General features: G+C 43.8%; 1 protein-coding gene across 4 annotated transcripts in view; it reads right to left on the bottom strand.

The window, feature by feature from the left end:
• Positions 1-3,967: 3,967 nt before the first annotated feature.
• The window catches only part of lrrc56 (leucine rich repeat containing 56), a 77,626-nt gene continuing 64,666 nt past the window's right edge, over positions 3,968-16,927 (bottom strand). For all 4 annotated transcript variants that reach the window (XM_078415275.1, XM_078415276.1, XM_078415277.1 and 1 more), the window contains 7 exons: positions 14,331-14,508; positions 13,853-14,035; positions 12,278-12,342; positions 10,009-10,148; positions 8,638-8,819; positions 7,335-7,662; positions 3,968-5,662 (listed from right to left, as the gene is read on the bottom strand). In XM_078415275.1, the coding sequence (XP_078271401.1) occupies positions 5,470-5,662; positions 7,335-7,662; positions 8,638-8,819; positions 10,009-10,148; positions 12,278-12,342; positions 13,853-14,035; positions 14,331-14,508 (1,269 nt within the window). In that variant the 3' untranslated portion in view covers positions 3,968-5,469. The remainder of the gene's footprint in view (positions 5,663-7,334; positions 7,663-8,637; positions 8,820-10,008; positions 10,149-12,277; positions 12,343-13,852; positions 14,036-14,330; positions 14,509-16,927) is intronic.

The raw sequence follows: 16,927 nt of genomic DNA, 5'->3' as shown, positions 1-16,927 counted from the left end.
GGAAAAGAGGTGGGGGGGGGGGGATAAAGCCTGGGAAGTGATAGGTGGATGCAGGTGAGGGAAGTTTGATTGGCAGATAGGTGGACAACAGCAAGAGGTGAAATAATAGACAAAAGGCTGTAAGCTATGGAGAGAAGAGATGTGAAATGTGAAGCCGGTGCAAGGGTTGTGGGTGGAAAGGTTAAGTAAGTTACATTGTCCATATAAGTACAGCATGTAGTCATTTCATGAAAACAGTCCTTTCCCAACAGGAGAAGTCCTGACATCAATAACACAAAGATGGGGGCAGAGTTTACCCCAGCTCATGGGGAAAACATGAGGTACCATTCACTGGAGCCAGTGCTCTCTACAGTCTGTGGCATTCCTTGCTCCAGTGCAGGCTTCCAGTTATAGTCTTTAGAACTACCGGCAGCTCAACACAAAATTCACTCCTGTTGGAGGGATCATAGTAATTTATATAAAAATCCATGTGAAATGATGCACTGCTAGAGATCACTGACAACATGCTCAGCCCAAGCACTACCTGTGAAAGCCACTGACCAGGGAGCTGTGAGAGGCACACACAAACGACAAGGTGCTGGATGTTTCATGTTTCATTCTCTCTCTCTTTTGATCATACTCTTGAGAGGCCCACTTTACACTTGAATGGCTGGGCCTGCTTGCTGCTCACATCAACAATATTACCGCTCTTTCTGGGCATCTGGAATTAACATAATTTCCACTTCAAAGTGGAGCCAAGCATTAGAAAAGGCTGCAGCATAACCAAGCAGTACTGAGACTGCATGCTTCATACACACGCTATTTACTAACGTGCATGTGGACATACATTTGTAAATGTGTTGTGCTTCAGGGAGCCGTGTATGTTGATGTATAAGTGTGTGTGGCCGAGCTGGTAAACGTGTGTTGATGTGCCTGTTTCTTGAGATGGAGCAAGAGATCCATTTTGGACAATTCTACATTGTTAATTCATTATGAAAGGCACAGTATCTAAAACAGGGGGTGGTGTGTTCATTGTTATTTTATACCGGCCTGACTTTGAATGCACTTCACGCTAATTATTGTACAATCCAAGTTATGCATCAACTGGATAGCAGAAGAATTTCACTATTTCAAATGCTGTTCGTTACCAAATCCTCTTGGGGGAAAAAAAACCCAAGGACGGTGACTTGTACAAGATGGGTAATGTTTTTGAATGGTGTTAGTTAATAAAGAGCTCTAACCTGCATGGATATTAAACGAGATGGGCTCTGCTGGATGTATGATACAGGTACTGGTCCCACATCCCTCCCTGTTGCAGCCAGGAACCAGTCTAGTTACAGCATGTTCAGCTGAAGCACTACCTGTGTTACCTGGGCTAGTGGGCTTGACTTCTCGGGACAGGTTGGATAACTGGGTCTTTTTTCTTTGAAGCCTGACAGATGACCTTTTTGAGGTGTACAAGATCATGGAGGCCATGGATAAAGTGAATACTAAAAGTGTTTTTCCCAGAGTAGAAGATTCCAAAACTAGAGAGCATCGGTTTAAGGTGAGAGGGAGAGATTTGAGAGGGACTTCAGGGACAACCTTTTCAAGAGGGTAGTCAGTATCTGGAATAAGCTGTCACAGGAAGCTAAAGAAGTGAATACAATTACAACTTTCAAAAGACATTTGGGCAGATATATGGATAGAAATGGAAAGGATATGGGCAAATGGGACTAGCCCAATATGTCAGATGGACAAGATGACTGAGGGATTAGAGACGAGGACGAGAGCTCTAAATTCAAGGGGCTCATAGCTTGGTCGGCATGGACAAGCTGGGCCGAAGGGCCTGTTTCCTTGCTATACAGCTCTATGACCCTATGAGTCTATGACTCTAAGGAGAAAGGTTGTGTCAGTTTTGCTCCTTTTCACCTTTTAGACAGTTTCAGACCAGCAGAAACAAGCCACAAATTTCACAACTGCTGTAAAATGAAAGGTGGTATCGCTTCACGTTAACATGAAGTGATGGAGCAAGTAAAAGATGGCTAGTTGCCAAGTGAATTGCAGTCCGACAACAACAACAACAAGCTGATTGATGGAGCCTCTTTAGTGCGGAGAAGCAGCACAGAGCACATTGCAGGACAATAAACAGACATGTAGTGACAGAGATATCAGGAGAGCAGACTTAGGCCAGGCAAGGCACAACAAGAGGAGCGAGGGAGAGTGGCAGAGAGGGTGAGTGAGGCAGCTTCAGAGAGAGGCCCAGCAGCAGCTGAATGCTCGCACGCCAATAGTGGGATAATTAAAACGTAATCAAATAACTAGAACTGGAGGTATGCAGAATTGTGAAGAGTGAGCAAGCTGGACAAGATGACTGAGGGATCAGACACGAGGACAAGAACACTAAAATTAACGTACTCATAGCCCACAAGTCAGTGGAGATCAACAAGGACCAGGGGTGTGGGTGAATGGGCAGCTGCAATCCCCTCAAACTCCAGCCAACTGACTCACAATAAACCGATACCAATGCCGATACCAATAACAATACCAATTCTGATACCAGTACCAATATCAATTTCTCGTCTGTATGTTTTGTGCCACAAAGGAGCCAAAAACTTGTTTGTAACCATGTCAGCTCAGAAACACAGAATTAAATCACGAATCCACTGCGTTGGAGAGCAGGTGATTTCTCAGATCGTGGAGTGAGTCATTTGGTTTGCTGGAAGCATGATATCACTAAAGCTCACATATATTCTTATTTATTAATGACTGTACATTAATCTGAGGTGTAGGTAAATGCAATATGATTCTGAAGAAGTGGTATATATGGAAACAGTTCATCTTTGGACATGGTCATTTATTGTTAAGTGTTTCTGATGTCATTTGAGTTATTTATATTTTAAAGGAATTGATAAGATTGAATCCAGATGACTCATTTGAGTTGAACATAGAGTCGTACAGCATAGAAACAGGCCCTTAGCCCACCATGTTTATGTTGATCATCACGTCTCTCTGTACTAATACCCCTTGCCTGCACTAATTGTATCTCTCTCTCTGCCTTGCTTATTTTGGTACTCGCCCAAATGACTCTAAATGTTGTTACCATTCCTGCCTCCACTGCCTCTTCTGCTCGTTCCAGATACCAATTACATTCTGTGCGAAATAAAATTACCCCTCAGATCCCCATTAGACCTCCTTCCTCTCACACAACAAAACTAGGGATAGGGACGTCAGATGAAATGGGTTGGAGAGGGTCTGGATTTAAGTGTTTTAGATTATAGGTAGGTGACCGTGTGGACTAGGCCACATGGGTGAGAGATGGTGGAGAAATCAATGGGTGATGTGAATGGTTTTTGATATGAGGTGTGAGCGATTAGTTTTTGGGACAAAATCTCCGGCGACCTCACACTTTCCTGCAGCCCTTTTCCATTTATTGCATCACCTGGAGATACAGAGCAGGTTAATCTGCATCCTTGTGCCAACGGACAATTTGGATATAAACTCTCCTTCAAAAGCTATAGGGAAAACTGGCCGTAGACCTTGCGTGTAACCAATGTAACCAGAGTGTACAGATTGAGGCTAGCCTCCTGTGATAGCAGGACATAGCACCTGTACATCTCTACATTGCCTCTAGCCCCAGGAACAAGATCAGACAAATGATTTAAATCAGACAGTGACATTTCAGAAGAGGATTCAATTAATTACAGACACCTTAGGGAAATACCTTAGTGTTGTAGAATTGTTAAGGATTGGATATATTTTTAATTATGTAACTTTAACCAGGTACTAGACCAAGTGGACCCGTTGGGTCCATTCCTCGTAGAGGGGGGGGCAGGGAAGGGGAGAGGGTGTGACTGAGAGGGTGAGCCCTGGACCCGAAGTCTCCAGTATTGGTGTAGCACCCTCAATTCCCCCCCCCGCACACAATCCCCCTTATCTCCCCCTCCTCCCCCCACTGACCCACTCCATCCCCCCTAGCCCACCCCAACTTTGAGAGCGTCTGTCCCAGATTGTGATGCTCCTTTCCTGTTCTCAAATGCACCATAGCAACACAGCAATTTGCATTTATATCTTGCTTTTAACATGAAAGGTCACAACACACAGAGGAGTTAGCAAAATTACCATGGACGCTGAAACAGGAAATGTGAGGAGCGCTGATCCAATGGTAGGTGTGAGGAGCATCTTAACACAGGAGAACGGAGAACCAGTGTAGATCGGACTCACACTGTGGCTAAGGTAGCTGAAGACATGCCATCAGTGGGTGGGGAGACAGAGTGGGCACATGAGAGGGATGTGATGGGGGGAAGGAAATGCAGCAGATGGAAAAGCCATCAAACGATTACGTTCAAGATGAGAATTTTAAATCAGTCAGATGCAAGTGATGAGTTAGATTATGAATAAACTCATTAACAGGAGGGAGGTTAATCAAGACGGCTGTGGTGAGTTTAATACTGGAGATGGTGTCAAGGTTTTAGCACCAGGTCGAAGTGCGAAGACCAGTAATATTAATCACCTCACTGTCTCCACAATTCGACCTGGTGCTAAAATCTTGACACCATCACCATCTCCAGTCTTAATGTCACCTCTTGACTCATGATGGCATGTGCATGGTGCGGAAAATAGCTCAGCTTAGAACAGAAGATTGTAGTGGTAAGGGCCTGAGAAGCTGGTGGCAGGGACCAGTGATGGTCTCACGGGGTTGAGGTACAGACAGAGTTAAGGTAAAGGGGTGAAGCTGTGGAGATAATCACCAGAAGCAGGTTGTGGAAAAGGCCCACGGACTAGCCATGAGGGGATGGCACTACTTACACTGACAATTAACACGGTGGGGGCAAAACTGAGTGGTCAGAATTGAGAACAAAATCAGCACTGCAGGAAGGTCTCAGGTTGTGATGTTAAGAGTGAGCTAGATGAAGTTGGAAGTATTCAAGCCAGATGTGGGTTTAGCACTTGGCTGACAAGGGGGGAGGTAGAAGAGATGCCTAACAGGGTCCCCACCTCACTCTGAATGTAATGTAATGAGCATCGGCAGCTGTAGAGGTTGTGTGGTGATGGAGAGCTCAAGGCCAGGAGCTTACTCTGCGGTGCTGGCTCAAAAGGCCCGAATGGCCTACAGCCTGACTTTGTTCGAGGATCATAGGGTGGAGCGAGGAGTGGGTGGGGTGTGGGAAGGGGTCATTTTTCTGTTCCCTCAGGGAGTGCTGGATGCAAAGTTGGAAGTGGGTAAAGTGTGTATGGTTGGTGAAGGAAAGTAGCAGCAAGCTTTGGCCAGTGAATGAGTCCATGGGCAGTTGGCAAAGCCACGGGCATGAAGTGCTATGGTCAGGATGGTTCAGAATCTGTGAAAAGGGTGTTCAGTAAGAGGATAGGCAAGGTGGCTGAGCTGAGAAATCATCATGTGTTTCACTCTCTATTAGCGGATCACAAAGGTTTAATTCACCACATTGTGCACTCTGGATATATGCGTGTAGTTATAAACAAGCTATTCTCTCCAGTACTTATCCTGTCGGGTCAGCTTGTGGTGTTGCTCCGTTTGCTGGGCAGTAGGAAGGGTCTGTTTGGCAATCTCTGTAAGGCAGCCTTGGCTGTCAGGGGCCGTTCAGGGTGTCGGGCAAGAGGCCTCTCGGGGGTTTTTGTGGACGATCGGATTATCGGCCGATGGCTGTCAATAACTTTTTGAGATCTCCTGTCAACCTGTGGCCTGCTAATGAAAATAATGGCACTATAATTAGTTTCTCCGAGTGAAGTGAGAAAACCGGTTGAATCCATTCCTCATTGGTGACTTGGACACATCATTGTCTTGGTTACTATTTACTTTTAAAGTGTTTCTTACATTAGTAGCTCACCCCTCACTGCCCCGTCAGTTGCTGAACAGTGCTTTTCCTAGGGTGGATGTGGGGAATTAGTGCTGAAGGTAGACAAAAGGTTTCCCCCTGATGAAAATATTAAGTCGTCCAGTTTATTAAGTCACTGTGCAGTATACGAGCTCATGCCCTCTCGTTCCAGCTCTGCTCAGGAATAACGGCTCTTCAAACGTACCATATCGCTTCACAACCTCAAGAACAAACTTTTGCACTTCTAAAAATTTGTATCGAGAGGAAAAGGTTGCTGTATCATGATCCTCTTGCCCTCTTAGGCATCGGTCAAGATCGTACATGATCTCCTTCTAAATGACAGCACCTGAGGTGGCCAGAGTCCAATGTGAGATCTGTAGACTACCATTGTTGGGGCTTGTTGGGGTATTGTTGTACTGCAGGTGTTAATGCCCAGCCTACCTATGTTCCCTGAGACACTCAAAATACAATGCCTTCCTATTAGTTCTTTGCCAATTTGAGCAGTGTTGGGTCAGGGCTTCCCACGGGTCTGTGACAATGTTACATTTTTCGAAGGAAGGGTTGAAGATGCTCTTAAGGCATTTTTCACATCTCCCTGGAAAGCATGGAGTGTCTGGTGTCAGACACAGGGGATGTAGCCTGTCCTTTGGAGGTGGTGGTTGTGTATGATCATACAGTTATGGAGTTATTCAGCTCACCGTGTTCACATCAACCTTTTTGCCCATCCACACTATTCACATTTGACGGTATTAGGTCCATGTCCTTCTTTGCCTTGCCTATTTGTGCTTAAATGTCACTTAAACACAGTGATTGTGCATGACCATCTCCTCCTTGAGGAATTGCTCCTTATCTCAGCCCTACCCTTTATTTTAAGGCCGAGCTGTGGTTCTGGACTCCTCCGCTCAAGGAAGCATCCTCGCTCTACCTACCCTGTAAGAATTTCAAATTCCTCAATTAGCTGTCCTCTCATTTCTCCAAATTCCAGAGAACAAAGGATTTGGGAAGTATTAAAAAATAAAAACGGTAAATGAAAATTAAATTAACCGTAAAAAAAATTTGAAACACATATTTAGGCACACCTGTAAAAATAGTGTGTTACACTTAAATTTGGGCAAATGGGACTAGCTTAGGCGGGGCATCTCAACTGGTATGGACAAGTTTCCATGTTGTAAGGCTCTATGAATCTACAACTTCTTCATCCTAAATTGAGCAACTCTACCTACCTGTCCTCCGGCTCCTGATTTTACTGGATCTGTTGGGTCTGGGCTCAGGTCAATGGGCAGACGTCCAAGCCTGGGGGCTGAGAATCTTGAGCAAGTCTGTGCTTTGCCATTGAACTTCAGGGGGAGCTACACAGCACAGCACAGGAGTCCCGGGGCCGAGGCTTACAGGGGCAGGAAAGCCGTAGCCCACCCTGTGCTCAGAGGCTCTGGTTTTACCCAGCTAAGTGCTGGCAGAACTAAGCACCGCCTGCCCTGTCCTGTTACTTTGCGATAGTGTGTTATTCTGAAACAGAAGGCGCAGTAGTACGAATCATCATACCTGCTAGCTCGAGGTCCAAGTGTTGCCGGTCCAGAGACTGGTCGGAGGCTCTCAAGGGCGGTGAGTGTGTACAGCCCAGCCACCAGCTTGTCTTGTGGTGGAATTCCCAGTGAACCAGTGGCGGCACTGTCTTCACCAAACACAGCAGAAGCTTCCTCAGCCTCCTGCAATCGCCCGGTTTCTATCTGTAGAGGTCTCCTTAAGCGTCTAACCCTGAAGTCAAGAACTTTGTGTGACTTTGCTGGTACTTCCTGAGGTGACGGAGGAATGGGAGACAGTGCTTGATTAAAGGCTGTGACCAGCAAGCCTTCAGTATCAGAAAGCAGACCTGAAAGAGAAATACATTTACTGATTAGCGGAACACAGATTTAACTGGGCGATTAGTGGGCTGAGTTCTGTACACCTCGACTTGCTCTTGGCAGATGTGGCACAAGTTTACCAGAATAATTCTGGGACCAGCAGCTGGAAGTGATGGTGGCAGTTTGCACAGACCAGGCTAGGGTCCACTATAGAGGTTTAGGAGCGGCTGGCAGTGAGGTGCTAAAGGTGATTAAAGTGGACTGGATGGAGATGGAGAGAAAAATAAAATCTCTGGTGGAAGGTGCCCAGAAAAAGAGGCGTCATTTAATTCAGAGCCCAGCTCCTTTATGTGGATAGGATAGGGTTAAAGGGCTATGGGCCAAATGGCTGTAACCCCTTTTATGCTAACGGTTGGCATGGACAAGGTGGGCCAAAGGGCCTTTTCCCCTGCTCTATGACTCAATGATGCCACAACGCAGTTGGAGTATTATGGCAGCACAAGTTCAATGGGCTGATCGGCTCAGTTCCTTGCTGTTGCTCACAGGTCCTACCAAGCACAATGGCATCTAATGAAGCCATTGGAGTTTACAAATTCAAATGGTACCAAGGTAACTCGGAAATTAAAATTAATGGAATTAAATAAATCTGTATCGTAAAGCTAGCTGTGGTGAAAGCTACAATAAGACTACAAATGTAGGAAGAAAATGCAGATGCTGGTTTAAACTGAAGATAGACACAACATGCTGGAGTAACTCAGCAGGACAGGCAGCATCTCTGGAGAAAAGGAATGGGTGACGTTTTACATCAAGACTACAACCCTTGGTCTGTCTGGCTAATATGTTTGTCACTTAACCACCCACTGAAATAGCCTAAATAGCCATTCTGTTTAGGAGCTATTGGGAATGGTCAATAAATGTTAGCCATGCCAGCAATGTCCATGTCTGTGAATGCAGAGATTAAAAAAACCCCAATGTGCATTGTTAAACAAACAAGTACACCTTACTTGTGGGTGAAGGGTGTAGAGGTGATGCATTTGCAGGTTCTGGTGAAACTGGGTCACTCCATCCATCAGAGCAGCTGGCCGACATCACCTCCTCCTCAGTACTGTCCTTTAGAAAATCATCATCGTTGTGATGAATCTGCAACACCTGTGGCTCTTGTTCCTGAACAATAGCTTCAAGGCGCCTTTTGAAGAAGGAGTTAGTAAGCGTCAATGCAGTGTTTATGTCTCTGGTATTGATTTTTCTTCTGCTAAGGCAGGAGATGCAAAATATAATGCTTTTGAGATCTGGATTTTTAGACAAGGGGGGAGGGGAAGATTTGCGAGAGATTCTGAGCATACTTATGTAAATGAAGTTAATGCTCAGTTAACGCATTTATAAATACGCAGTGCTTTTTTGTGACAGTATGCATAAGAAGTTTAAAACTATAGCTTCATATTTTTAGAATTTTTAATATTACAAGAAGCTTACTCCAGTTTAAAAAATAAAATGTATTACTTAAATTAGACAGTCAGGCTTGTTAACAGCTTGCAACTTGTGAAACGACGATTCGCCATAGACATCAACAGTAAGGAACAATATGCATATTGTTTCATTTTTGTCTACAAAACTGCACTGCATATGCATTTGCAATTGTATGCAGGCTTTTGAGTAATTTATTTGTGGAGATATTAGAGCGGAAGAGGTAGGTAGATGGGGCATAATAACGTTAGAATGTAATAGGAGTCGGCCTAGGCCATCTGGTCCTCTCAACTGCTCCATCATTCATGAAAACCATAACTATCTTCTACCCCTGCAGCATTTTCCTGCACAATCCCCACATTCCCTGTTCCCTTAATGCCCAGACACCTATCCAGCTGTGTTCTGAATATACACAATGAGCCTCCACAACTTACGAGAGAGAGCATTCCAAAGTTTACCCACCTCTGAGCAAAACCTTTCTCCATCTCAGTCCAAAACAACCAAAATTATCTTCTCAGACTGTGGCCTTTGGTCTTTGACTCCTCAGCCAGAGGACATTATACCTGTGTCCAGCAGGGCAAGCCCTTAGAATTATGTTAATGGCAGTGAGGACTCCTCTCAATCTACAGAATACAAGCCCCATCTCCTCATGTGGGAAACCCACCATCCTGGTACCAATATGGCAAATTGTTTTGCGCCTACTCTCAGACAAGTACAGATCTTCAAAGTATAGAGTTGGAGAGATGAAGAGTTCAGGGAGGGAATTCCAGCGCTAAGGTTGCAGGCAAGAGAAGATGTGTTTGTGAACGATGGAAGGAATAAATTCTAATGAGGAGAGCTCCAAGATTCAAGATGGCGGCAGCGGCAGACAGAAGGAAAGACTGATGCATCTGAGCCCTGGAAGTACCTACCTGTTATGCTCCTCCCTCCAGGCCCTCAGCTCAGTAAAAATGTCTTCTCGTGTCCTGCTGTCAATTTCTAATGAATCATATGTGTGTTCTGGTGAGTGAGTAAACTGATTGAACCAATTGCTTGCCTCACCACCTGATGGCTGTGAATTGAGAGGTACAATTACTAATAGGAATTCTGCAACCATTGCTTTCAACATTCCAACTTTCATCAACCATTATACCGGGACGTGATAGTATGCATAAAACTTCACTTCCCCTCTAAATTATGTACTGTTCCTATCAAGGAGACATAAGAGCTGCTGGAATCTCGAATGAAAAACAAAGTACTGGAGGAACTCAGTGGGTCAGGCAGCATCTGCGGAAGGAATGGACAGTTGATGTGTTGGGTCGGGACAGACATAAAGTGCTGGTAACTCAGCGGGCCAGGCAGTATCTATGGATATAAAGGATGAGTGCAGTTTTGGGTCGTAACCCTTCCCTCAGTCTGAAGAAGGAGTCATGCAGTCAAAAGAGAGGCTCTTTGACCCACTGAGTGCATGCCATTTACACAAGCACCATTTACACTAACCTTACACTGACCCATTTTATTCCTACATTCCCATTAACCCCCCCCCCCCCAAAGATTGTACACCTCACCCACACACTGGGGCAATTTACAGCAGCCAATTAACCCACAGACCCCATACGCTTTTGCGATGTGAGAGGAAACTCACATCGCAAGAGCACTTGGGAGAACCCATGTTGCCACATAGACAGCACCGGAGGTCAGGATTGAACTTGGGTCTCTAGCATGATGAGACAGCAACACTACAAATTGCACCACTGTACTGCCCAAATCTGTTTTTAGTGATGGCATATGAAGAATTCTGGCTAGGACATTTTTCAAAGCATTGGTTTTTGAAAGAGTAGAATGGAATCTTTTTTGATCACCATAGACAGTAGCCAGGTCCCTAGTTTAATATCTCATGCTAAAGGCAATCTCTACAGCAGTGCAGCACTCCCTCAAGAGTGTGAGGCTAGTCATGTGGTAATGTCCCTTGACCAAGTGGCAAGAATGCTGCCCATTGAACTATAACTATTCACATTATTTTCTGATCACTCAGTTCTACAGAAGGAATAGCCTAAGGATTTCCAGGAAATTGCATTTCAATACATTTTCCTGTTTCATTTATGTATGGTGTGATTTGACTAGATAACACATAAAACAATGTTTTTCATTGAATCTCGTAACAACAGTAAACCAACATGCTGTACATGTGACAATAATGAACCAATGCAGATACCAGTGATGTATAACGTTGGACCTCATATGCCATTGGTCACAGGGAGTCTGAGGGGGATGTGCAAGATAGTTTTTGTTTATATTGCACATTAGGAATATACACTATATAACCCAAAATTACTCTGCTTTTGCCTGGCCTGACCATGGTTAAATTATTGCTGCAAGGTGTTCTTAACCTAAATTAGGGTGTCAGAAGTCAACCTCCGGAATGTCGGAGTTTGAGGGCACACCTGATGGAAGTATGTTAAATTATGAGAGGAATAGATAGGGCAGATAGTGAGACTTTTTTTTCCCCAGGGTGGAAATGTCAAAGGCTAGAGGGCAGAGGTTTAAGGTGAGAAGAGTAAAATGTAAAGATGTACGAGGTGAGTTTTTCACACAGTGTGTGTTGGGTGCCTGGATCGTGCTGCCAGAAGTGGTGGTGAGGCAGATATGCCTGTGGTGTTTAAGAGACTTTTAGATAGGCACATGGATATGCAGAGAATAGATATTGATCATATACTGGCAGAGGTGATCAGTTTAACTTAGAATCATGTTCAGCACAGACATTGTGGGCCAAGGAGCTTATTCTTGTGCTGTAAGGTGCCATGTTCTAAATGACTACTGCTTTACGCACATTCCAACATACACAGTGCTCAATTAGTCTCAGGGCACTGAGGGAAATAATGGGGAAGATTTACTGAGATGACCAGGCATTTAATGTACTCCAAACACATGCAAGCAAGCTTTGGATGTAAAAAAATGAGAAAAAACAGTTCTGGGCAAGGGGTGGAAGATTTTGATAGAGCACCAATGGCAGGCAAAAAAAGAGAAAGAAGAGGACTTGACAGATATGGTTACTCTAATTTGGGATGTTGAATTTGCTTCATTCTGAGTTGGGCGACTGATGTAGCATCAGATGAAGCTTTTAAATCCATTTCTCCTCTGGCTCTGGTACAGCACTATTTCATCCCAGACAGTTCAATTAACAGTGAATAAAAACCTTACACCCTGTTTCTTCTTCCGTGCACGAAGAGCTGTGACAGGATTTCCACAAAAGATGCTTCCTGTACCTGCGAACAAAACCAAGACATCATTAAAATAGTTTGCTGGTAATTCTGGGCATGCAGTAAGTCCAAGATATGCTTGGTTCTTTATAAACGCAAAGGAGCCATTTTAGTAGGCAAAACCCGCCGTCCGTTATGCCTCTCGCAGTGTAATCAGTGTTTTGGGGGAACAGTCTGTGTGATGATACCATTAAAACACAGAATATATCTCATCTATCAATTCACAGATTTTTGTTATTTTTCTTTTCAAATGTTTCTGCACGTTTCTGCCTACTAAAATGGCGCCATGAGATACTACGGTTTTTAAGGTTGAATGGTCTATTTTGCTCTGCTCTATTATCTTTGCCCTGAAGTGCTCATTTCCTCTTGGACTGTCGTGCCACCTTGTGATGTGACCTAACCATCAGATAAGGTCACACCTGAATTGTTATCCTCCTCCTTCCCATTGCCCAGAGACCCACACACACTCCATCCAGCTGATTCAGTGAATTACAGAACATAGTACATCACAAAATAGGCTCTTCGGCCCACAATGTCTGTACCGAACATGATGCCAAGACCATCAAGTGCGCATAACCCATATCCCTCCATTCCCTGCATATATGTATGCTTGTCCAAAAGTAATTTAAATGTCATTAACGCATCTGCTACAAACACTACCTCCGGCAACACATCCCAGGCATTCACTACCTTCTGTGTTAAAAACATGCCCCGCATGTCTCCTTTAAACTTTGCCCCTCTCACCTTAAAGCTATGCCCCCTAGTATTTGATTTTCCATCCTGCGGAAAAGAGTCTGACTGTCTACCCTATCTAAGCCTCTTGTAATTTTATATACTTCTATCAGGTCTCCCCGTAACCTCCAGCGTTCATAAACATGATCCCCTTCCCATTCTCTGTCACTTTAATTCCCCCTCACTACCACTCTGATCTGTCTGTGGTCTTCTACACAGTTCCTTTCAGCTCAATGTAAGCTTGAGGAACCACACCTCATCTTACATCTGGATAAGTCCCCCAGACTTGAAACTTCGCTTCAGATGAAAGGTTTCCAACGAACATTTATCTCTGTTCCTCTCCCCATACATGCCCGACCTACTGAGGTTTTCCACCAGTGCCTGATTTTAGTTTAAAAAACATTAAACATTTTTCTCCTTCTTCCATTTATACCTCGATCCATCTGTTTTTCCATCACTATCCTCTTTTATCTTACACTTTCATCTGTTTTAATGTATTTTATTAGGGAGACTGGAGAAAGTGGTGGACACTGTCTGGTCCATCACAAGTACTGATCTCCCCACCATCGAAAGGATATACTAGAAATGTTGCCTCAAAGCCCCGCACCTCCCTGGCCATGCTCTCATCTCGTTGTGACCATCGGGAAGAAAGTACAGGAGCCTGAAAGCTATTCAATTCACTTTGAGAGCTGCTATTCAACGTCACAAAACTCAAACACTCACTGCACAGAAAATCTGCTTTGCCAGTTCTTCAATAGTTAAGAAATGAGGTGGAGCTCCGTACCATGTGTTAAGTCACTGGCACCATCCTGAAGCCTGGTATCAGGAGCTCCTGCCCGATAGATGCTCGTGGGGAACCCTGTGGAGACCCGCCCAGCACTGTGCGGTCTCTGGCACGTTGACAGTCTCTGAGATGAATGATTCTGGTGCTGACGAGAAGTAGGTCTCCCGGGGATAAAACCATCACCTGTGTGAGTTAAAAATATATGTTGGCTTTTTAGTTTTGCAAGATGACAAAATTAATCTTTACTTCTATACAATAGGATATGTCATATTTAGAGGGTTTAAATTAAACCATGCGATTTTGTATTCCTTTTTACTGGCAATTTACAGATCCATTTCCACTTTGGCATGCAGATCTTCAGCAGCACAAGTAAGTTTTAAACAAGATACTAGAAATAATTATGCCTTTCCTGTTATTGAGCACAGCTCATGGGTATTTGTGGCATTTATAATGATCACGTGAGAGTTATTCCACAGACCTAGATTTTCAAGATCCTCAGCAGAGATGCCATCCTTAATGGCTTCCTTCACAATAAGCCAATCCTTACTGACGGTACTGTTAGACTGAATGCCGGTCTCACTCACAGGAATGTCGTCCAAATACTTCAAGTGTGGAATGAGCTTTTTGACAGCCTCCCTGTAGTTACCATTTGAATCCTGAGGTCATGGAAAATTAAAAAAAATTACAATTATTTCCAATACGAAATGTCAAACAAAATTCTCCTTCCCAACTACATTGTGCCAATAACTTCACCACAATGACTGCAACGGCACATCACTTTCTCAAGGGCAATTAGGGATGGGCAATAAAGGCTTGTCTTGCCAGGAATTCCCACATCCCATTAATGCATGAATGTAAACCTGCTCTTGTGTGTGGGAAGTCAATGCTTCCATGGAACTGATATTCCTTTTCTTGCTATTTTATCATAGATAAAAAGTGATGTTCTTTCCGTATCTCCCTTGCAATGACAGGAAACAACGTGTTGTATTTATCTAATGCCTTTGACGCAGTAACATTTCCCAAGAGATTATATCCACAGAAATTCACACAACCACTGCTGCTACATTCAATTTGTTGAGCTATTTTGGTGATAAACGGGAAAGCAGGAGACAGTTAAAGAGAGATGGAAAAGTGGTTATCGTGACCACTGATGTACAGGATCAATAGCATGTGCATCAACACATCCATTAAACATTTTATTGCAAGCTTTTCTGAATGGTTTGTGAATTTACATTTAATACAAATGTGGTGATCTCATGTCCAACACATGGCTCTATATCCAATATTTAATCGATGAAATAAAAATCATTGGTATTGACATTGGTTTATTATTGTCATGTGTTCCGAGATACAGTGACAAACATTGTTTGCATGCATCTTGTCAAAATCATATAGTGCATACGTACATCAAACTATACATTGGTATAACAGCTAGTGCAAAGAAAAAAAGAAGAGTGCAGAATATAGTGCTCCAATATTGTAGTGTGAGTTACAGTCCAATGTTTGCAATGAGGTAGATTGGAAGATCGGGTCATGAGATGGGTGCTGATTCCAGAAATGAAGCTAAACGGTGGTGTATTGAAACACCCCACTAATATTATTGTTGAAGTGGAGAGGTCCCATTCAGATCCACTCACTCCATGGGTGCCCCAGGAATATGATGACCAGATGTGTGGGCCCAGATCTTCTCAACCCCGACGACATATGCGATCTGCAATGAGCAGACATTCCTTCTGAGGACCCCTAGTCAAGGATTTGTGTAGAAGGCTCTCAAATGGGACTGCATCTAAAGCTCATGGCATACAACACAGCAGCAGATAAGGGATTGGCTGAAATGAAGGAAGCAGCAGTTACTGCTTCAGGAGGTGAAGTCCAGCTGGAAAGACAAACCCTCCATCAGTGAAGACCATCTCCTGCTAGTTTGCAAATATCCGTGCTGGAATCCTCATTCGAAAAAACAAAATTCAAATACCGACTTGGTCAAAGGTCCAGTCTTGACTGGTTCAATGGCCAGAAATCAGAACAGATCTTGTCTCAGCGTCTAATGTTTCAAAATAGTTCCAATTGGTATCCAAATGTGTAAAAAGCCTGAATCACACTGGTACATGTTTTCATGGTCATAGAACTGTACAGCATGGAACAGGCACTTCCATCCACCTTGTCCATGTCTCTGGTTGGCATACTGGGCTAGCCCCATTTGCCTGCAATTGGTCCATATCCCTCTAAACTGTTCCGATCCATTTATCTGTCCTAATGTCTTTAAAAAATCATAATTGTATATGGACCTCTGGTTTATCTGACAGCTCCTTCCAGATACAGACTACCCTCTCAGTAAAAAGGTTGCCTTCGACGTTCCTCTTAAATCTCTCTCCTCTCACCTTAAACCTATACACTCTAGTTTAGAATCTTCTACCTGTGAAAAAGTCTGTTCACTTTATCCATGCCCTTAATGACCTTATACATCTACATAATGCCACCTCCACCCCCCTCCCCACCCCATCTTCCTACACAACAAAAAAGTTCCAGCCTGTCCAACCTCTCTCTATAACTCAAACACACCAACCCAGGTAATTCTTATTTCTTCATTTGGTCAAATGCCTTTAGCCAGCAGCATCCATTAAATAATGTACAGTATTGTTTCACTCCCAAACATCTGCTATGAATTGCACTTATCTGATTCATGCAATGTAAAGTGCTCATCTAAAGAGGAACCATTATCCAGCATATTAAGGCCGCTGTCATTAATACAATGCAGATTGCCTCACTATTATATCACTGATCTGAAGGCAATGCCTTCAGATCTCACAGAACGTTGCACAGAAATACGTGATCAGTGAAGAAGTGCTAAAGCATCTGTTGGGTTCTGTTTACTTTCATTCATCAGAGTCATAGAGATGTACCACACAGAAACAGACCCTTCAGCCCACCTGGTCCATGCCAACCACATTTGACATACTGAGCTAGTTCCATTTGCCTGCATTTGACTCATACTGTAGCCCTCCAAACCCTTCCTATCACTTATCTGTCCAAATGTATTTTAATCAGCTGGGTTTCTTGAGTAAAAGGCATTACAGA

This window comes from Rhinoraja longicauda, chromosome 18 (genome assembly GCF_053455715.1).
Source record: "Rhinoraja longicauda isolate Sanriku21f chromosome 18, sRhiLon1.1, whole genome shotgun sequence".
In the NCBI taxonomy this organism is placed as follows: domain Eukaryota; kingdom Metazoa; phylum Chordata; class Chondrichthyes; order Rajiformes; family Arhynchobatidae; genus Rhinoraja; species Rhinoraja longicauda.
Note: the sequence above shows the minus strand (reverse complement) of the source record. Positions and strands in the feature narration are given on the sequence as shown.